Source organism: Rhineura floridana, chromosome 14, assembly GCF_030035675.1.
Source record: "Rhineura floridana isolate rRhiFlo1 chromosome 14, rRhiFlo1.hap2, whole genome shotgun sequence".
Lineage (NCBI taxonomy): Eukaryota > Metazoa > Chordata > Lepidosauria > Squamata > Rhineuridae > Rhineura > Rhineura floridana.
The window spans coordinates 8,497,763-8,519,318 of NC_084493.1; the positions used below are offsets into that span (position 1 = coordinate 8,497,763).

The following is a 21,556-nucleotide window of genomic DNA, read 5'->3' on the forward strand; positions in this document are numbered from 1 at the left end:
TTTGTTTTGTTCAACTCTTTTACGATTATTATTTACTTATTTATTTCTTAAACTTATATACCGCCCGACTAGCAATAGCTCTCTGGGCGGTTAACATAAAATACAATAAAATTACAGAATCTGATACAACAAGCATATAAAAACTACACAATCTAAAATCAAGTTATGTTTTTATTGTGCTGGGTTAGCTGCTTTAGGCAATTTTCATTCTAAAGTTGGAAAGGCTGGGGGGGGGGAGGGAAATGTTATTTAAAAAAAAATAAAAAATCCTAAGAGATCCAGGTTTTGATTTCCAAATATAGGAAGGCGATGGAGTGCTGTTTGCTCAAGAAGCAAGCTCCCACTAAGGTCCCATTGTCCTTGCTCTGTGCAGAGAATTGACTTCAGAGGGGCACAGATGAGAGTGTGTGAGCTGCCCACTCTTCATTTCAAGATCACGGGGACCCCCAGCTCTCTCCAGTGATATTTTCTATGCAGAGAGGTGGAGTTTTCAGCTCCGCAGCCTTGGCTGAAAAAAAGGAAGAGAGAGAGAAGGTTGTAGCATTTGGAGCCTTATCTCTTATCTTGAATATGTTTATAAGATATCTCCTGTATTTGCACCACCACAGTGGTTGCAGATAAGGGGTGAAAATTTTTTTTAATAGATCCTCAGCTTCTGTTGACCAAAGCATGTGCTTGGCTCCTGAAGATACAAACTAAGAGCTTAACAGTCCCAGTAGATAGGTTATAGCTTTAGAGGTGCTGCACACGCCAAAAAGGAAAGGGAATTGCTGGTTTATTGACTTTAGGTCATGCCTGAGGTGACTTACAGTTTGTAGCCTGTCTAAGATGGGGTTGAAGAGTCAGGTGCGTAATCAGTGGGATGCTTTGGTACTTTTGATGGAGTGTGGCATTGGTGGCTAGGAGTATCTTTTACCAGCTTCGACTGGTTTGCCAGCTACAGCCATATCCTGGATAAGTGGATTTTGCCTCCATGGCATGCACTATAGTTACATCCAGGATGGATTACTGTAATGCGCTCTACCTGGTACTGCCTTTAGAGATGGTTCAGAAATGTCAATTGGAGCAGAATATGATAGGGGCCAAGCATCCGGAACAGATTATGCCGATTCTGTACCTGTTACACTGGTGGCCTGGAGCCAATTTAGAGTGCTGGTTTGCACTTTTAAAGCCTTAAACTCGGGACCGCCAGTGTGCTGCTGCCTGCCTGATGTCCTTGGGCTCCCAGTCTCCCATGAGCCCCAGCCAGCATGGCCAATGGTCAGGGATGATGGGAGTTGTAGTCCAACAGCACCTGGAGGCCAAGGACCCCCTACTCCAAATGGTTTTCAACCAAGTTATTTGAGTGACTTTCTGCAGCCCCAAGACCTAACTGATCTTGTTCCCAGGGGGCAGGCAGAACAGGTACTCTTAATACAGTTTTAAGTGAGGAGTTCCTGACACCAGACCCTGGGGATGATCTCTTTGAGAAACCTTCACACTACAGTGCTGAAGCTATGTAACATGGCAGCCCTCCTCCCCCAGCAGTTTATTCTTTAGTTCCATATGCTGGACAAAGAGTTGGCAAGACCAGTGAGGCTGCTGAGCAGCCCCCCCCCCTCCTTTACATATTTATGATTTGTGATCCTTGGAATATGTTCTCCCTCTCTTATAACGAGAACTAGAAAAGATCCTCAAATGCAAAGATGTATCACTGAACACCAGAGTCAGGATCATTCAGACCATGGTATTCCCGATCCCTATGTATGGATGTGGAAGTTGAGCAGTGAAGAAAGTGGGTAAGAGAAAAATCAACTCATTTGAAATGTGGTGTTGGAGGAGAGCTTTGGAGGAGACTGCGAAAAAGACAGATAATTGGGTGTTAGAACAAATTAAACCAGAACTATCACTAGAAGCTAAAATGATGAAACTGAGGTTATCATACTTTGGATACATAATGAAAAGACCTGATTCACTAGAAAAGACAATAATGCTGGGAAAAACAAAAGGGAGTAGAAAAAGAGAAAGACCAAACAACAGATGGATTGATTCCATAAAGGAAGCCACAGACCTGAACTTACATGATCTGAACAGGGTGGTCCATGACAGATGCTATTGGAGGTTCCTGATTCATAGGGTCACCATAAGTCGTAATCGACTTGAAGGCACATAACAACAACAACAACTCTTATAGCACTAGAACTCGGGACATCCAGTGCAGCTGAATGTTGGCAGATTCAGTTAAACTATGATTAACTATGGAAGTTGAACTGTGGAATTCACTCCCACAAGAGGCAGGAATGGCCACCAACCTGGACGGATCTAAAAGGGAATTAGACAGATTCATGGAGGATAAGGCTATAGTGGCTACTAGCCATGGTAGCTATGTTCTGCTTCCATGGTCAGAGGCAGTATGCTTCCGAATACCAGTCACTGGAAACCGCAGGAGGGGAGAGGGCTCTTGAGCTCAGGTCAAGTTGGTGGGCTTCCCAGAAGAGGCATCTGGTTGGCCACTGTGAGAAGAGGATGCTGGACTTGGTGGCAGGCTCCTTGCATCTTCTTCTATTGACATGGGTTCCAGGGCCAGGCTGCCTTCCTCTTTGCTCTGCCTGACCCTCTGCTGGCAGCAATACTGGGCTCCCTTTGAGAGGAAGGGCGGGATATAAATTTAATAAATGAAAAATGGTGCAAGGATTGACAAAGCAAAATGCTGACCTGGTCAAACCCCTCTGCAGGTAAATCTAATCAACCCCTGGAGAAGTGAAATTTCCTTTTGCCAAAGATAGAATCCATCTATAATGAAATCAACCCCATGGGTAAATAAGACAATAACCTGTTCTTTCCGAAAACATCCCACTCCTAGGAGACAGGGGATCACCATACAAATACTCCACCTGAGGCATGATGGTTAATCTCAAGCCCAGTCCTGAAAGGAAGTTTTAACTGAAGAAACCACCCAAGTCCTAAAAGAAATTATTAACTGATTGGGGCAGGGAAAACCCACCCTTCTCATGCCTTCCTATAAGACCAAACTCTGGTTCTCACTCTCTCCTGGACTCTTACAACACATGCACATCATACACCATCATCTTGCAATGCACACACAATTTTTCTACCAATTAGCAGCTGCAAGAGCTCTTCTCTGCACAGGGCAAGTAAAACTATTAATTTTTTTCCGTCTTCTGGAATCCCATGTCAAGTGGGCATGCTCCCATCCCCTTTTCCCTACTCTGGGTAGCAAAGCGCTCTCTCTCCTTCCGTCACGCGTTCTCTTAGAATTTACTCTCCACTTTAGAGCTGTGAATTCAATAGGATGGTAGATGAGAGGTACAGTATAAGTGGATGTGTGTGCTATATATACAGTACCACATTGTTTAGCGTGTAATTGAATTTCCCTTCTCCACCCCCACTTTAATAGATCTGGTGCTTTGGCACTCAGCTGGAGATCTTGGGGTGGATGTGTATTCCTGCATCCTGAACTCCCTTAGAAACATGCCCTGGGTGGTGTGCAATTGACCCACATTAAGGATTTCCCTCTCTCACAAGGGTGTTTAAGGGTCACACATGAATTCCCAGAGATATATGTAATATTGGTTACTGGTTCCCAGTTCCTTATTTGCATTAAAATCTGAAACACAGGTCAATCAGATTTAAAAATAAAAAACAGCTTAAATTTATATGGCCCTGAACCCTAAAGTAAGCTTTGGAACATCCCATATCATATATAACCAGAGCGTTGTCCCCTTCAACGAAAGGAGGAAGTCGAATCTCCGGTAAAAGGGGTCGAGGTCCACTCAGCCTTCCATCCATCCGTGGTCGGTAAAATGAGTACCCGGCATATGCTGGGGCGTAAAGAAAGGCCGGGGAAGAAACTGGCAATCCCACCCCATATATACGGTCTGCCTAGTAAACGTCGCAAGACGTCACCCTAAGAGTCGGAAACGACTCGCACTACAAGTGCGGGGACACCTTTACCGTTACCTTTTTGTCCCCTTCAAGATCCACTATAGTTTTCTCCGATGAAAATCATTGGGATTGTGCAATGCTCCTGAATGTATTGTGACTTCAGATGACAATAGCAAACAAGGAACTTGAGGTGTACATCTCACAATAATCTTTGGATTACTTCAAATTGTGCATGTACCTCCAAGATAGTGTCCTCTGAGATGGCATTGAATCCCTTCGAGCCCAGCATTTTCCTTGGGGTCAAGACAATGTCAAGTGCATAGCCCCTTGCCAAATAATAGTCAAACTGTGTAGAAGAGAGTAAGAAATTGGGGGCGTATGCTCCAAAATAAGTTTTGGGGTCACCACAGATCATACACCTACACGTCCAGGAGAGTGTCCTCTGTAATGTGACAATTTGGGGATGTACACACCCAGATCCTTATTGTGTTTTACACATTTTGACTATTAATGATGAGGATCCACGTCTTGCACCCAAAGGAAGCAGCAAGGAGGATGTAATTCAATGCCACCTTATAGCAGACACTGTCCTAGAGGTTTGCATGTATAATATGGGGTGGCTCAAAGCTTTATTGTGGGGTGTAGACCTTCAAGTCCTGATATGTTGTTGTCATCTGAGCTCATCATGCATTCAGGAGCAATTGTGCAAACACAGCCATTTTGCTTGGAGAAAATCATTGCAGCTCTCTGAAGAGGACAGTCTCCTAGTCCTGGAGATACATGATATGCGGTATTCCAAAGCTTACTTTGGGGGTTCAAGGACTTATAAATTATAGATTTTTTAAAAAAAGTTTTCTGATTTTGAAACAGAGCTCAGTTTTGTGCAACTAAGACACGGGAACTAGTAACCAACCTCAGCTTTGTCCATTCGCTCTGTGCATAATGGATCCTGAGCAGAAGGGATGGGTACCCTCCTCCCTTCCATCTCCCTGTTTTGCTCCTTGGAAGCCTCTCCTGGGTTGCAAACACTCTTCTGGCACAAAAACAGAAGCTCTTTGACCGTGTGACACCGAGCTGCTTTGGACAGCAACTTGCCCGATTCCTTCTCCTGTAGGCTGGACCTAGCTGTTTGGTTTTCCAGGCCCCCTGAGCTCTTTAACCTCTCTTATCTTGAACGGCTTGTCTATTTTGGGCAATTTCCTGCCCTCTTGCAGGGTCTGGATTGCAGCGCTTTAAAGACAGTTGAAGGCTTTGCCAATCTTTCCTGTGGGATAACCTTTTGGTCCAACCACTGTTTGCTCTGGGTTTTTCGAAAGCCTCCTGCCAAGCTGGTTAACTGATAATCCAGGCTATTGAGAGATAAAGGGACACAGGAAAGCAGCGCTATAGGGGAGGCTGTAACAGATTCTTCTCTGTAAGAAACATTTGTGTCGTCTAGTACGCAAGCAGCTGCATGCTGGGTAGTCAGAAGAAATCACCAAAACCTAGGCTTGAAGCCCAGTACCTCTTCCCTCTTTATACTGGATCAGTGCTGTGATGTTTCGAGACTGAAGACTCTTTTCAGCCTGCAATTGGCCACTTCCACAGCATACATTTAGGGCACTGTTATACCACTTTAAACAGGCATGGCTTCCCCCAAAGAATCCTGGGAACTTTCACTGGTTAAGGTGCTGAATGTTGTAAGGAGGCCCCTATTCCTCTTGCAGACCTACAATTCCCAGAGTTCCTTGGGAAGAGGGATTGGTTGTTTAAACCACTCTGGGAACTGTCACTCTGTGTGAGGATCAGGAATCTCCTAACAACTCTCAGCACAATTTACAAACTGCGGGTCCCAGGATTCTTTGGCAGAAGCCGTGACTGTTTAAAAGTAGCATAATAGTGCTTTAAATGTATGCTGTGAATGTGGTCTAGATTTGGCAGGTAGCTGCAGCCAGGACTGTTAACTGCAACCCCCTAAATTTGGTGTGTGTGTGTGTGTGTGTGTGTGTGTGTGTGTGTGTGTGTGTGTGTGTGTGTGTGAGAGAGAGAGAGAGAGAGAGAGAGAGAGAGAGAGAGAGCAAGCAAGCCTACCCACTCCCACCAATGCATCCTATTTCCAAATCCTTCTTTGCTTGTGTTTTTTTCTCTCTCTTTTGTGTTATGTAAATTTGTATAGAAATTAGCAGAGATCATCAACGGTCTGAGATGCGTGTGTGCCAGTGTGTGCGTTTACCTAAGTGGCAGGCTTTTACCCTGCATTAGGATCACAGAGACTTAAGACTTAGTAAAATAAGAAAAGCTACTTTATTTATAGAAATACATAGTAGATAGGAAAGGCATACCTAGTTCTAACTAACTAAGTTGGAGGCGCAACGCCCAGGTTTGGGAGTTGCGCTCATGGCTCAGGAGGGAGAGAGCAGAGACAAAGGTGTCTCCTCTCTCTCGGACAGTCGAAGACGAGAAGAAGGGAAAAGGCAGAAGGAGGAGGGGCAGATAAGCTTCCCTAAGCATATCAGTCTGCGAGGGAAGGAAGTCAGTCAGAGCATCACAGGTAAAGGTGGTCAAGCCTGGCCATCTGGAGGACCCGAACTCTATCTCCCTTCTGGAACATAAACAAAAGCACACAACAGGAGTTGCTCTTGCCCCACTTCCAACAGAGTCATGGCCCTTTCCATTGTCTGTGAGCCCATCACTGTCCCTGCTTTGCTGCAGCAAGTAAGAGATTTCACAGGCATTTGTATGGATCCTTCGAGGGAAAGGGGAAGTGACTCTCTTAAGCCTGTGCTCTTCAGCAGCAGAGACGCTCAGCAGCTTCTGTGTGGCTCCCAGCAGGAGCGTTTTAGAACTTTGATCTCTGTGTAGGTCTAGAGGTTGCGGACAAGGAAGAGGGTGGCTTGTGCCACTGTGGCAAGCTGAGCAGGCCCTAGCCAGCTGGGGAGGACTAGCCTCAGAGGGAGGCAATGGTAAACCCCCTCTGAATACTGCTTACCATGAAATCCCTATTCATCGGGTCACCATAAGTCGGGATTGACTTGAAGGCAGTCCAGAGGTCTAGCTTAGTGGAAGAGCATCCACTTCGCATGCGGGATGTCCCACAGTCCCATCCCTGGCATCTCCCTGGTGGATCGGGGAAGAATGAAACCCTGGGAAGCTGCCTCTGATAATGGTGGTAATGTAGCCATCACAGCAAATGGATGAATCGGCTGAGAGTTATTTCTCTTGATTCTTTTTTCTTTTTCTGGCCAGGTAGTTCTCTTATTGGCACTGAGGTGGGGGAACTTGCCTTTCATTCAGAGTACAGAGTACTAAAGTGGATAAACCCAGGAGTGGCCAGCAGGGAAGAGTAGGGACAAGGCAGTAAGTAGTTCGGGGCTATGTGGGCACACCGGGGGGATTACCAAATTGGCTCCACCAGTGCGCAGGCAGAGCCCCGATCTCTCCATCGTGTTGCCCCTCTCCCTTATGGTAGGTGGCAGCGACACCACTGCTGGGGAGGCCTGGGGAACAGCACCCCTCCCAGTTGGCCGCTCCTGGGTAAAGCGATGGGTTAACTGATTAAGGAAGATTCGTGTTGATTTCGGTTCCAAAAAGGCCATTTGAGTTTGAAATGTAACCTCAGCTCCAGGCTGGAAGGAGATGGAAGAGAAGAGCTTTTTGTCCAGCATTTCACAACAGGAGAGATCAGCAGGAAGATGCTCAGATGTGCTTGGACTACTCTGTGCCTGGGGATTGTGACTCAATGGTAGAATAAGAAATGTTCCCCCATCAGCATTCCCTAGCACAGGGGTCTCAAACTTTCCTTCCCGCAGAGCTCACTTGAGACACCTGAAAATTACTGAAGCCCACCAGTCACAAAATGCTGGTACAGGGGCAGAGCCTACAGAATGGTGGCAGGTGGAAGGAAAATAGGGCATAATGAGCTGGCCATTATTGAAATGTTCAACTAATCCAGTGGTTCCCAACCTTTATGAGTACGGGACCCCCTTTGTAAACTCAAGACATTTCATGACCCACCCATGCTCATTGTAATTGTAGTCTCTGTTAATTGAAAAAATGGAGCATGGCAAAATCACATCTCCAAATATCCCTGTTCATTAAAGGCTCCCTGCAGACAAGGAGGTGTTGCTTTGTTTTTGTAATGCAGTTGGTATCCCCCGATCTGAAGATGTACAGTCCTGTCTCCCAACACCAGTGGGTTTTGGTGTTGGACTAAGAACCAGGTTCAAATCCCCACACAGCCATGAAACCCACTGGGTGATCTTGGACCAAACACAGTCTCTCAGCCTGACCTAGTTTGCTGTGTCGTTTAAGGATAAAACGGAGTGAGAACCATATGCACCACCGTAGCACATCAATGCCTCATAAATGCAGCAATTAATACATTTCAGCTGCAATGTGTGGATCCCAGCCTCAGCCAACCTGCTGAGCTTTTTAAAAAATAATAAGAATAATAGAATAAGAATAAGAAAAGAATAATAATGATAATGATAATCAGGAAGCAGCAGTGTGGTAGTGGTGGGGATGCTAGATTGTGAAGACAAAAGGGTGGATAGATTGAGGAGGGGGTTAGTGCTTTCGCCTCTGTACCTGACTGTCTTCCCTCTTTATGACTTCCTGGCACTTTTGATTTTCAGCCTTGCTTTTTCCTGAGTCATCCCACATTCACTGAGCCTTCTTCTTTAGATTTTCTTATGATTTTGTTCTTATGTTCCATTCTAAAACGGTAGAAATGGAGTGAACTCCTTCAGATGGTGCATGGCAAAATCATATCTCCTAATGTCCCTTTCTGTTAAAATTCCCTGCAGACAGAAATCTAGAATCATGAGCAGCATTAGAAACTCCCTGATGTGCTACTCTTCTGTTTGCAGGGAGGTGTTGCTTTTTTTTCATAGAAGGGTCCAATGAAATTGGTATCCCCCTCCCTACACTGTGTACAGTTCTGGTTGCCTCATCTCAAAAAGGATATTATAGAGTTGGAAAAGGTTCAGAAGAGGGCAACCAGAATGATCAAGGGGATGGAGCGACTCCCTTACGAGGAAAGGTTGCAGCATTTGGGGCTTTTTAGTTTAGAGAAAAGGCGGGTCAGAGGAGACATGATAGAAGTGTATAAAATTATGCATGGCATTGAGAAAGTGGATAGAGAAAAGTTCTTCTCCCTCTCTCATAATACTAGAACTCGTGGACATTCAAAGAAGCTGAATGTTGGAAGATTCAGGACAGACAAAAGGAAGTACTTCTTTACTCAGCGCATAGTTAAACTATGGAATTTGCTCCCACAAGATGCAGTAATGGCCACCAGCTTGGACGGCTTTAAAAGAAGATTAGACAAATTCATGGAGGACAGGGCTATCAATGGCTACTAGCCGTGATGGCTGTGCTCTGCCACCCTAGTCAGAGGCAGCATGCTTGTGAAAACCAGTTGCCGGAAGCCTCAGGAGGGGAGAGTGTTCTTGCACTCGGGTCCTGCTTGCGGGCTTCCCCCAGGCACCTGGTTGGCCACTGTGAGAACAGGATGCTGGACTGGATGGGCCACTGGCCTGATCCAGCAGGCTCTTCTTATGTTCTTATGTTCTTATGCTATCAGTCCGTGTAGACAGTTCTGAGCCAGATGGACCAGTGGCCTGACTGTGGCTGCTTTCACACATGGGGCTAATTGCGTTAGTTTAACGGATTTAAAAGGTAGCGCTTCTGTCCTGATTTCTGAAATGCCTTTTGCACTGCAGTACCTGTTGCGTTAAGGAACAGCAGCTTTTCCAGCTGATATACTGGCATTTTGTGCAACTGTCTTTCACACAGCTGAAATGAACAACGTTTCCATCCCTCACCCATTTTACACATGCGCACTATTCCCCACTGTGCAGGAGGTCTAAGATCTCGTCCCGTTGCCATGCAAGCCCTCTCCCTTTAGGATTTGACTTTTTAAATTATTCCAGTTGTATCGACATATGGGTGTGTGTGGGAAATGATGCTGCTATCTGTGCCGATGCCGGAATACCGGTACAATTTTCGTCAGGCAAAAAAAACCCTGCGTGACTAAAGGGTGGGAACGCACTGCATGCTGGGATGCCCGTCACATGAGCGGCTGCAGCGAGCGAAAAACTCCTGCGATTTTCCGGGTTCCCAGCCTTGCTAAAGGATTATTTCTGGCGTCATTTATCATGGATATTTGCACTAAACGGGCACTACATTCCACTAGAATCCCAGAGCTAGCTTGTACGTCATGTGAAAGATCAAATATAATGCGCAAATTACCAGGTAAGAAACCGTCAGAATAATGGAATAAAGTGCAGTGTGGAAGCAGTCTGTGTAAAGCAGTGCCCTGTGTTTCACTTTCCTGTCACCACCGGACGGCCGCGTTCTCCCTGGAGGTCCAACATGTGTTATTATTCTGTGTCTTCCTCCTGCTCTATTTTGCAGCACAAAACCAATGCATGAAAAAGCAGGGCTCATGCATAGCCTGGACAAACTAGAGGCATTACACAAGGAAAAGAGCTTGGATTCGCCAAATGGCAGGTGAGTGGGATTTTATTTATTTGCTTGCATTTCAAAGGGATGGAGTTCCTGGACCAAAGTTCAATGCACACATACATACACACACACCTCTGTTTCTACTGGGATAGCAGATGCCATCTGAGTATTTGTAAGCTGCGTTCAGTCGATGTAGCGTGCAATCCAATGCACTCTTACCTGGGAGGCAGCCCCATTTGAGATGGCAGGGATCTATTTTCTACTTAGCACTTTGACCATCCAGGTTCAAAAGTGGGAGGGTCGAAATAGGCTGCAACTCTGATTGCGTGAATGCAATTGGGTGTTTAGCTTTTGTGTGAATTGTGTGTTTTAGTTCTTTTCAGTATAAATAGCAGTTGCAGGGAGGCAGAGCAGGATCAGAGGTTGTGTGATGTTTTCATTCCTCTTCCCCATGCTGCTTATTCAGTGAAAATCACTTTGGATCACCACTGTTGGGGGCAGTATGCCTTTAAATGCCAGTTGCTGGGAATAACAAGGGGAGCTGTTGTACCCAGGACCTGGTTTCGGGCTTCCCATAATGGGCATCTGGTTGGCCACTGTGAGAACAGGATGCTGAACTTGATACACCATTGGCATGATCCAGCAGGCTTTTCTTATGTTCTTAATAAAAGCTTGATGTGTGTGTGAGAGAGATTTTAACTGAGAAAGGCCCTCCAATCTGACTTTAAATTGTTGTTGTTATGTGCCTTCAAGTTGATTATGACTTACGGTGACCCTATGAATCAGGAACCTCCAGTAGCATCTGTTATAAACCACCCTGTTCAGATCTTGTAAGTTCAGGTCTGTGGCTTCCTTTATGGAATCAATCCATCCCTTGTTTGGTCTTCCTCTTTTTCTACTCCCTTTTGTTTTTCCCAGCATTATTGTCTTTTCTAGTGAATCATGTCTTCTCATGATGTGTCCAAAGGATGATAACCTCAGTTTCATCATTTTAGCTTCTAGTGATAGTTCTGGTTTAATTTGTTCTAACACCTAATTATTTGTCTTTTTCGCAGTCCATGGTATGCGCAAAGCTCTCCAACAACACTACATTTCCAATGAGCTGATTATTCTCTTATCCGCTTTTTTCACTGTTCAAATTTCACATCCATACATAGAGATCAGCAATATGGTCTGAATGATCCTGACTCTAAATAAAGGAGACTAAACTGCTCCATGCAGTTTTTAAGCCCTGCCTTTCCGTGCACCTTACACTGCTGTTTCATTACGGATTTGTCAAACAGAGCAAAGTAACAATAAAATTGTTAAAAGGACTGGAAAGCAGAAAGACAGAACAGCAGCCGACACATTAAACTTCCTGTCCTAAGTATTCAGGTCTTTTAAAGCCCATTTTAAAAGGGCGAAGTTCTCTAATTCGGCAGACCTCAGTAGGCACATTATGGCCCCATAATCACCAAGAGCGCCCTCTCAGCAGCTGCCACCAGCCTAACAGATGATGGCATCAAGAGGGCAGGGATCTTAAAAGGGCAGGGAGATTGTGTGAGTATGGCTGTAGAGATTTTTTAATTGATATTTTAATTGGAATTTTATTGAAGAAAAAAGGGGTGGGAGAAAAAAAGGAAAGGAAAAAGATTGCTGGGGGGGGACCCCCCTGTCAGATCACATTAACAGTACATTTAAACTTTGATGTGTCCATTTTAGTTTACACATATATATGCCATCCAAATGTCCAGATATGCATCCAGGCGGAATTGGTGTTTATAGAACATGTGCTCAAAGGTCCCAAGGGCGTTTAGGTCATCACGCCATTGCATAATAGCTGGTGGGTATTTGTCCTTCCTGGCTCAAAGTACATGCTTCGTAGTGACCACTAGTCATCAGTGGAATCTCCCTTTGTCTTGCAGCCTGCACCTGAGTGATGCCATCAAGGATGAGGAGCTGAAGACATGTCGCACAGAAGTCTCGGTGAGCCAGACACGGGCTTGGCATTGTTTTCCTGGGCTCTGCAGTCATTGCTCTTGACAGCTCTCTCGGTTTTCCTTGCAAGCTGCCCCTCTGGTGGACTGAAAGGCACCTCTTTGATCCTCGTCCGCTGCTCCACCTTTCGGCCCTGGCTTGACGTCCCCAGGAACCCAATCCTGGTGACATCTGCTCCCTTTTTACCTTTTCAGGGTTCTCTCTGCATCTTCTTTTTATTGTCACGGTCACCGCTTTGTATCCTTGGGTGCTCAACTGGAGTGGGGGCCAAAGGAACTGTTATGCAGGGCCGGCTCCAGGCATGCAGGGGCCCTTGGGCATCAGCTTGCCCTGGCCCCCCAGTGGGTGAGTGGGTGTGTGTGCGTACGCGGCCCCCCCGCACGCCCCCCGCACCCCCCACAGCCCCGCTACCTGTCTAGTCTTTACCATTGCCCTTAATGCAGATGGTGGCCATGGTTTCCCTAAGGGGAATGAAGCCTCCGCCGCCATCTTTGTTGATGGCACACGTGCATGCTATGCGCGCACATCTCTGCCATCAACTAAGATGGTGGCAGTGGCTTCAGTACCTTAGGGAAGCTGCAGCCGCCATCTTCATTAAGGGCAATGCTAAAAAGCCGGCTGACAGGTAAGTGGGGGGGGGGCGCGGATCGCGGAAGGGGAGCGGAGGGCCCCTCAGGGGCTCCTGTAGCTCTGGGGCCCTCAGGCCAGTGCCCAACCTGGCCACCCTTTAGAACCAGCCCTGCTGTTATGCCATGCAAAAGGAGACACTCCTTGTCTGGGAGTCCTCCTGCTAGGAGGAAGGGTGGGATATAAATCAAATAATAAATAAAATAAATCGAGGAACACGGGAAGCTGCCTTATATGGAGTCAGCCCGTTGGTCCATCTAGCTCAGAACTGCCTACAGCAGGAGTTCCCAACTGTGGTCCATGGACCACCTATGGTCCATGTGCTTCTGTTAGGTTCAAATCTAAGCGCCCCCCTTCCCTCTGCAGGGGCGAGCTAACGCACCCCTCAGCCCTGGATAGAAGTGTAAGCTTGGTACTTTAATTTACCTGTTTCAGTGGCTCAGCCAGATACCAAACATAAAGCAGACACACAATACTACTTGATCAAGAGGGGTCTCTAAACTGCACAGACAACAGTCTGACAGGGAAGAGAGCGCCGTTTATTAATTGAAGCACCATTATATAAGTTTCATAAGCAAAACAAAGTATAATATCACTAAAAGCATAACAAAGGGAATACAGTATTACAGAGATAAAGCAAGCACATCTTCTTATCCTTGTTACATTTACAATAATTCTCAAAAAGCAAGAGATTGATAAAGAATTAATACACTTGTCAATTCAAGAAAACTAAATTCGAGATAAGAACTAAGGAAGGGAGGAAGAGAGTTAGATTGACACCACTAAGAGATAAAGATAGGGCTAGTATGCCTGTAAAAGTTATCCACTCAACAGTATGACGTAAATCTTATGGATACAATTTTAGTTAAAGTATTTGGTGAACACTTTTTCCTTTGTGCTGAGTTTGCTACATGGCACAGGATGTGTATAGTGAAGCAAGACAAGGGAAATAACAACAATCTAGATGGGATACATTTTATCTCTTGTCCAGGATGCTACAGCCTGAGAGGTGCCTCTGGGTGTTATCTCTCACGAGAGAAGAAACGAAACTTAGAGTCTTCCGTTCCCCACCCTCTCTTAGTTCCATCATTCATTGCAGCACTAGCTCTGACTACAATTTAGTATCTCTGAACAACTCTTGGGGCCTAGAAATAAAATATTTCCTAACACTTCATTCAGGTGGTCCGCGGCATGCCTGTGCATTTGTAGTTGAACGCAGGAGGCAGCGCATCCATTGCATTCAATATTCATGTTGATTTTCAGTTGTATTGTAATTGCTCCTTTTCTTTCTTTCATTGCATTCTGTTGTATTGCAATGTGAATTCCATGGAACACAATACAATATCTAAGAAAGAAAAGAAGCATAAAAACACAGCTCAAAACCGTACAGCATCTGGCACGGCGCATTACAGCTGCTACAACAGGCAGAAAAATCGCAAAGTGGTCTGCCCAGACCGTCAACAGTTTTCAAGTGGTCCACAGGGAAAGAAGCTTGTGAACCACCGGTCTGCCCTGACCGGCAGCGGCATTCCAGGCTTTCAGACAGGGAGTCTCTCCCAACCCCACCTGGAGATGGCGGGGATTGAACCCTTCTGCATACAAAGCAGATGTTCCGCCACTGAGCTACAGCTTTCCCAAAGTTCAAGCCAACTCCGGAATAGCCATCTTCCATGTAAGCCAAGGGAAGGGAAACGTTTTCCAGCCCGAGGGCCACATTCCCTTCTGGGCAGCCTTCCAAGGGCCGGATGCCAGTGGTGGGTTGGGCCAGAGGCAAAAGTAGATGAAGCAACAAATGTAAATGTTTACCTTTGTACAGTAGGCTAGTTTCTCCACCGCACGCCGCTCTCTCTGTCCTCCATCCAGGCAAGAGGTGTGATCAGAGCTCCAGGACACGTCCCAGCTATGAAAAAACCCTCAAGGAAGGTGTGATGCAGGGACAGTGAGGGTTATGGTCTGGGGAGAGTTCTGAGGGCCAGACAGAGAGGCCTAGAGGGCCGCACTCAGGTTCCTGTGCCTGAGGTTCCCCACTTCTCATGTAAAAGGTATGGGAGATCCTTTGGAAATGGGAAGGGTTTTGTTTTGTTTTGCTAATCACCACTTTTGGTAATCCATTCGCCTGAAAAAAGTTCACTTCCTGACTCTTATCTCCCATCAGCACCAGCCAGCATGCCCAACGGTCAGAGATCCAACAGCATCTGGAGGACTGCAGGTTCAGGACCCCTGTTATAAGGAGAGGTCAAAGAGGTCTTGCTTTGTTTTTGGGCAGGGGCCGTAGCTCAGCAGTGGGGCATCTGTCTTGCATGCAGAAGGTCCCAGGTTCAGCCTCTGGCATCTCCAGGTGGGGTTGGGAGAGACTCCCTGTCTGAAAGCCTGGAATGCCAGTCTGCTCGGAATGCCGCTGCCAGTCAGAGCAGACCAGTGGTTCACAAGCTTCTTTCCCTGTGGACCACTTGAAAACTGTTGGCAGTCTGGGCAGACCACTTAGCGATTTTTCTGCCTGTTGTAGCAGTTGTAATGCTAGTCAGCGTAGACTGAGCTAGATAGACCAATGGGCTGACTCTGTATAATGCAGCTCCACGGGTTCTCCTTTCACACGGCCAGTGCTTCAGGCCCGATTTGAACATGCAACGGAAGAGTTGAACTAGATTTGAACATGCAACAGAAGGCTGCATGCATGGATCTCTGGCCCACTCTCCTGTGAGAAAGAAGGGAGAATAAGCTTAGAAGAGATATCCAGGCTCGAAATGCCTGAGAGAAACTGTTGTAGCATCTGCTGCTTTCTCCAGCCCCCTCACAGCAGTGGAGCATATTTCTGCCTCCTTGCCCGCATACAAATGCTTTGTGCCAAAGATCTAACAGTCTTTACTTTCCTATCCAGACAGTGTGTTGTCTCTTTCCTGACTTCTTTGCAGCGGGTCCTGTGAGGAGGAGGAGGAGATTATGATGATTATAGCAAGATGGCTGCAAGAACAATAAACCTATAGTCAAGACTGATTTGTCTGATGTCTGCCCTGTGGTGGCTCCATGTCATTGGGCAGTGCAATCTGCTCTGGGTTTTAGTCCAAACTGAAGAAGGAGTTATCCAAGGTACTTGGAACCGGACCAGATTCTACAGCCCCACTGACATGGAGCCAGCGGCCACCACCGTGTCTACAAGTTGCCAGTGTCCTTGAGTGACCTTGCTGATATCCTTATGTCTGTCTTATTCTAGCCTCCAAATAAATACAACTCTCAGTACCACAAGCTATTCAAGGACATCCCCAGTGAGGAGAGTGTGCTGAAAGGTGAGTGGTCAACATTACTTTAAGGGAGGAAATGGAAAATGTCTTTGAGACGAGAATCAGAGAGATGGAGGGGGGTGCCTTGGAGGATAGCTAGTCTGAACTTCTAGTCACTTTCTGGATGAGGCACAAGAGGATTGAAAAGGCCAGAGGCGAGAGATGTGATGGAAAACAGGCTGGTTGGCTACTGGCCTGTAAAATCTGCTGACTGTATTTAGGCTGAAACTGCAGCCTTGAGGGTGACCTTAGCCCAGAAAGCATAATCCACCTGTTTCTCTGAAGGCCAAACTAGATGTGACACAATGCACATAATTAAAAAATCAAATCAAATCATTATTTATTACTGTCAAAGACCAGCATTGAGAAACAGCATAAAATCCATAATAAATAAAATATATAAGGTAATATAGAATAAGATAACATGTCACTGGAAAATTAGCAATTGAGTGAATGGATTTTTAACAGTAAAATCCAGTGGGGTGTGTGTGTGATCAGGATCCTGGCACTAGGGCTAGGGGGGGGGTTGCCCCTCCTTGTGTTCTCAATCTAGATTGGCTCCTCTCTGTCTGCATTTGGGGGGGGAGTGGGGGAAGACTCCATTTGTTTTGCTGATTCATTGGAGAGAGAAAATTTCCAAAGTAACCAACTAAACATTACAAAGTGAAAATAGTAAACAAGTTTCAAGTTCCCTTCCATTGTCTACCTCACCATTTATTTTATTTTAATTGTACAGCTGAGGACATCCCTGCCTGCTTTCATTTGTGTACAGCCCCTGGCACCAGAGCAGGGGGCCTTGGATTTGAATTGCTGTAGGAATTGCACAGCAGGATAAAAACTCACTTTCCCATGACTGTCTGTGTCTTTTCTTATTTTTTTGCAGTCTGCTCTTGTGCTCTTCAGAGAGACATTCTTATCCAAGGCCGGCTCTACATTTCTCCAAACTGGCTCTGTTTCTATGCAAACCTTTTTGGGAAGGATATCAAGGTAAGTCAGTATAGGTGGCACTGTTTTGTGCGCTTGGGTTTCACGGAATTGAGCGTGGATTTGTAAGTATTGTGTTAAGGACTGTGGGGGAGGCCTAGGCTGCATACATGACATACATTTAAAGCATGTGGCTTCACCCCAGAGGATCCTGGGAACTGTAGTTTGTTAAGGATGCTGGGAACTGTAGCTCTATGAGGGGTAAACCGCTGCTCCCAGGAGTCTTTGCGGGAAGCTGTGCGCTTTGAATATATGGTGTGTACGCAGCCCTAGAATTGGAGTCAGAAACCAAGAGCCTGGTGAAAAAAGAGTTATTCAGGAAATGGTAGACCTCGATCTACCCGTAACCTAGCCAAAAGGTTAGGCGAAATAACCTGAGCGAAATGGATCTAGACAAGGGGTAACAACTCATATCAGCCTCAAAAGCTGCTTTTTACGCTGAACAAGTGGTCAGAACTACACTGTATGTTTAATACACATTTAGACCACTTTAACAGTCATGACTTCCCCCAAAGAATCCTGGGAACTGGACATTACCTGTCACAGAGCTCCAATTCCTGGCACCGTTAATAAACGACAGTACCTAGGATTCTTTGGGGGAAGCCGTGTGCTTTAAATGTATGGTGTGGAAACTGAGTGTGTGCAGTGGTGGTGGAGCACCCATCCTTGACACCCATCATAAGTATAGGATATGGGGATGCTCTGCGTTTATGCTGGGCGCCAAAGAACAAAGCCCCCCTTCTTGTGTTAAAACAATACAGCAACCTTAAACCAATATTCACCGTTAACAGACAAAAAGTGAATAGAGTTAAAGCAGATTACGTGAAGTGGCTGCTGTGATAAAAAAAACAAATCACAAATGCTTGAGAGCGTAAAAATGTTGTTACCCGCTTTCTAACAGGGGTGACCGTTTTTTCGTTGGCCTTAGTAGCCAACAAAAAATTGTTGTCACCAGAGCTTGCCTTGCTCTTGCTTGCCTGGGCTCTCCAACACTGGAGGCATTCAAGAGGCAGCTGCATAGCCATCTCTCGGGGATGCTTTAACTTGAATTCCTGGATTGAGCAGGGGGTTGGACTTGATGGCCTTATAGGCCCCCCTCCAACTCTACTATTCTATTATTATTCCTCCAAGGGGCAGAGTAGTGTCCCAGAACTCATGCTACATCTCAAATGTAGTGCAGAGTCAAGGGAAAATCTGCTGTTCTTTCCAGCTCTAAGCTTGGAGCTGCTGTCAATGTGACAGGGGAGAGAAAACAAGCCACTGACCTTGCCCCCCCCCCAAAAAAACTGCTCAGAGTTGGTCTACCTCTGTGCCTAACAAGTGCTCAGATGCAAGCCTCCACCTCTCCCCCTTCATTTCAGACATGACGGTGCAAGGCAGAGGTGTACTGGCTTGCTCTGCTGCTGTCTCCAGGGGGTGCTCTGAGCCTCTCAGGAACAGAGGAAAGTCCACGCTCCTCTTCTGCATGAAGCTCTGAGCTGAAGGGGGAATGGGAAGCACGCCAGCCGGCCTCTGCCTACAGCTCCAGGTTGGGGCTCCTCTCACTCACCAGCTTATCCCCACTTGCCATGGCAAAGGGGGGCACACGAGATAGTTTCAAAGATGCAAGAGCGTCTTATGGAAACAAAGGCTGCTTTCCCCCCCCTTCCCCCCCCCAAAGGAAACTGCTTTGGTGGCAAGCTGGGTCTCTGTGGAACACGGAAAGCCCTAGCTGAATCTGATAACAGTGCAAAATTCCCGTCTCTTTGCTTGATTTACAGTTGTGAGGTTATCTGGTAAACAGTGCCGTTGATGTGTAGTGCTGTTCCAGGTTTAGAACAGACTTCCTTAAAATGGTGCCGAACGGCTGAATTATTTATATCTGCAGCACTACCTATTTAAATAAACACTGCAGAGGAAGAATGCTACTTCCAACTCCCCAAAGTTCACCCCATTTAGCTGGATTCTTCTGTCGTTGCATTGTGCTGCAGCCTTGAACTTTTTCCTATGACTGTTTATTTTCCATAGATTAACAGTCCATTCCGTACTGGACAATTTGTGGCACGTTTGTCCTTCTCCATGTTTTAGATACTAACAGAAGGGATGGCTTTTCCACCTTGAGATTTTTCCTGAGCCTTTCATTCCATTCCTAAGACTCCACATATTCTTCAGACCAAACTCCCCCTCCCTGGCCCCTCTTGTGCCTAATAGCAGCAGTTACCCCTTCCTTTCCCCAGGCCTGGCGTCACCACCTGACATCCTCGGGCTGCAGCCAGGAGTCCGCTGCTGGCATTGCGGCCTGCTGGGGCCCATCGCCGACAGTGATGCCTGCTCTGGATCCCCGGCAGCTGAGATTGTGGCTACTGTCCTAATCCATCTCAAATGCAGTGGGCTAGAACTTGCATCACTGCAGAGCATTTTAAGTAAAAGAAAAGAAAAGCCACTGCTACGAAATCTGTTGGCCAGCATGCTTTTATGCACGTGTTTATTACAGAAGCGTGGGTTATTCTTGGGTGTTTTCCTCCCGGGATAGATAGCAAACTGCATTATCGTGAGTCAAGCCATTGATCCTTCTAGCTCAGTGTAACCTACACTGACTGGCAGTGGCTCTCCAGTGCTTCATACAGGAGTCCTTCCTAGCCCTACCTGGAGAGGCCATTGGGGTTTGAACCTGGGACCTTCTGCATGCAAAGCAGATGCTCTGCCATTGAGCTATGCCTTTCCCCACAGCTTGAAGTGCATAATAACCTGCATAACCGGTTTCATCAGAGCCCATGACTTGATAGAAGAAACATATGCACCACAGACAAGAACAGTTCTCCGATGCTTTTTTTAAGCCATTCACAGCCTAAGTGTTTACAGCCTGAAGTGGCAGTAGCTTACTGGCTACAGAACTAGGGTACAGGAAACTATCAAGGGATGTTTTTTATTTCCTCCTGGTAGGAGCCCAAGGCAGCAAACAAAAACACTAAAAATAGTCTAAAACATCTTAAAAACAGGCTGTAAAATATATTAAAACAAAACAACTTAAAAAACCTCTTAAAAAGCAGTTCCAGCACAGACGCAGACTGGGATAAGGTCTCTACTTAAAAGGCTTGTTGAAAGAGGAAGGTCTTCAGTAGGCACCAAAAAGATAACAGAGATGGCGCCTGTCTAATATTTAAGGGGAAGGGGTTGCAAAGGGTAGGTTCCACTACACTAAAGCTCCACTTCCTATGTTGTGTAGAGTGTAGTGATTGACTGGGTATATAAAGGGTAAGAGGATCTTTCAGGTATCCTGGTCCCAAGCTTTGTACACCAAAACCAGAACCTTGAACTTGGCCCGGTATCTAATGGGCAGCCAGTGCAATTTTTTCAGCAGTGGGGTGACATGTTGGTGATACCCTGCCCCAGTGAGCAGTCTCGCCACTGCGATTTTGTGCCAGCTACAGCTTCCGGACCAACCTCAAGGCAGCCCCACATAGAGTGCCTTAAAGTAATCCAGCCTAGAGGTTATCTGTGCATAGACAACAGTGGTCAGGCTACCTCGTCCAGAAAAGGCTGCAGCTGTCTTACCAGCCGAAGCTGGTAAAAGGCACTCCTAGCCACGGAGGTCACCTGGGCCTCTAGCGACAACAATGGATCCAGAATCACACCCAGACTACGGATCTGCTCTTTCAGAGGGAGTATGACTCCATCCAAATCAGGCAACTGACCAATTATCTGAAGTCGGGAACCACCAACCCAAAGCACCTCTGTCTTGCTAGGATTCAGAGTCAGTTTATTGGCCCACATCCAGTCCACCACCGACTCCAGGCAGCGGTCCAGGGCTTGCACGGCCTCTCCTGATAATAATAATAATAATAATAAATTTAATTTCTTCGTCACCTATCTGGCCAATGGCCACTCTAGGCGACTTACAAAATTGTTAAAATACAATTAATAAAATACAGTAATACAATATAAAAAAAAAAATACACGTCTGCAGCAACAATATTAAAACTGGGCAGGAGGCATTTCAGTTATAACAATTAACCCTCCCCGGATACCCCGAAGGCCTGCTGAAAGAGCCAGGTCTTTAAGGCTTTCCGAAACACATTTAGGGAAGAGGCGTGCCGGAGGTCTTGTGGGAGGGAGTTCCAGAGAGTGGGGGCCGCCACTGAGAATGCCCTCTCTCTTGTACCCGCCAATCTGGCTGTTTTTGTTGGCGGGATTGAGAGAAGGCCCTGTGTGGCCGATCTTGTCGGGCGGCATAATTGGTGGCGTTGAAGGCGCTCCGTGAGATAAACTGGGCCGGAACCGTGTAGGGATTTAAAGGTCAATACCAACACCTTGAATTGGGCTCGGAAAACAACTGGTAGCCAGTGTAGGTCGAACAACACTGGTGTGATGTGATCTCG

The 21,556-nt window shown here is 46.3% G+C and overlaps 1 protein-coding gene across 6 annotated transcripts in view; it reads left to right on the forward strand.

Annotated features, from left to right (window-relative positions):
• The window catches only part of GRAMD2A (GRAM domain containing 2A), a 73,219-nt gene that overhangs the window by 30,453 nt on the left and 21,210 nt on the right, over positions 1-21,556 (forward strand). For 5 of the 6 annotated variants that reach the window (XM_061595589.1, XM_061595590.1, XM_061595595.1 and 2 more), the window contains 4 exons: positions 10,282-10,377; positions 12,237-12,297; positions 16,148-16,220; positions 17,098-17,201. In XM_061595589.1, coding sequence (XP_061451573.1) covers positions 10,292-10,377; positions 12,237-12,297; positions 16,148-16,220; positions 17,098-17,201 — 324 coding nt within the window. In that variant the 5' untranslated portion in view covers positions 10,282-10,291. Of the gene's footprint in view, positions 1-10,067; positions 10,120-10,281; positions 10,378-12,236; positions 12,298-16,147; positions 16,221-17,097; positions 17,202-21,556 lie in introns of those variants that run through there. The other variant, XM_061595593.1, reaches the window with a different exon arrangement.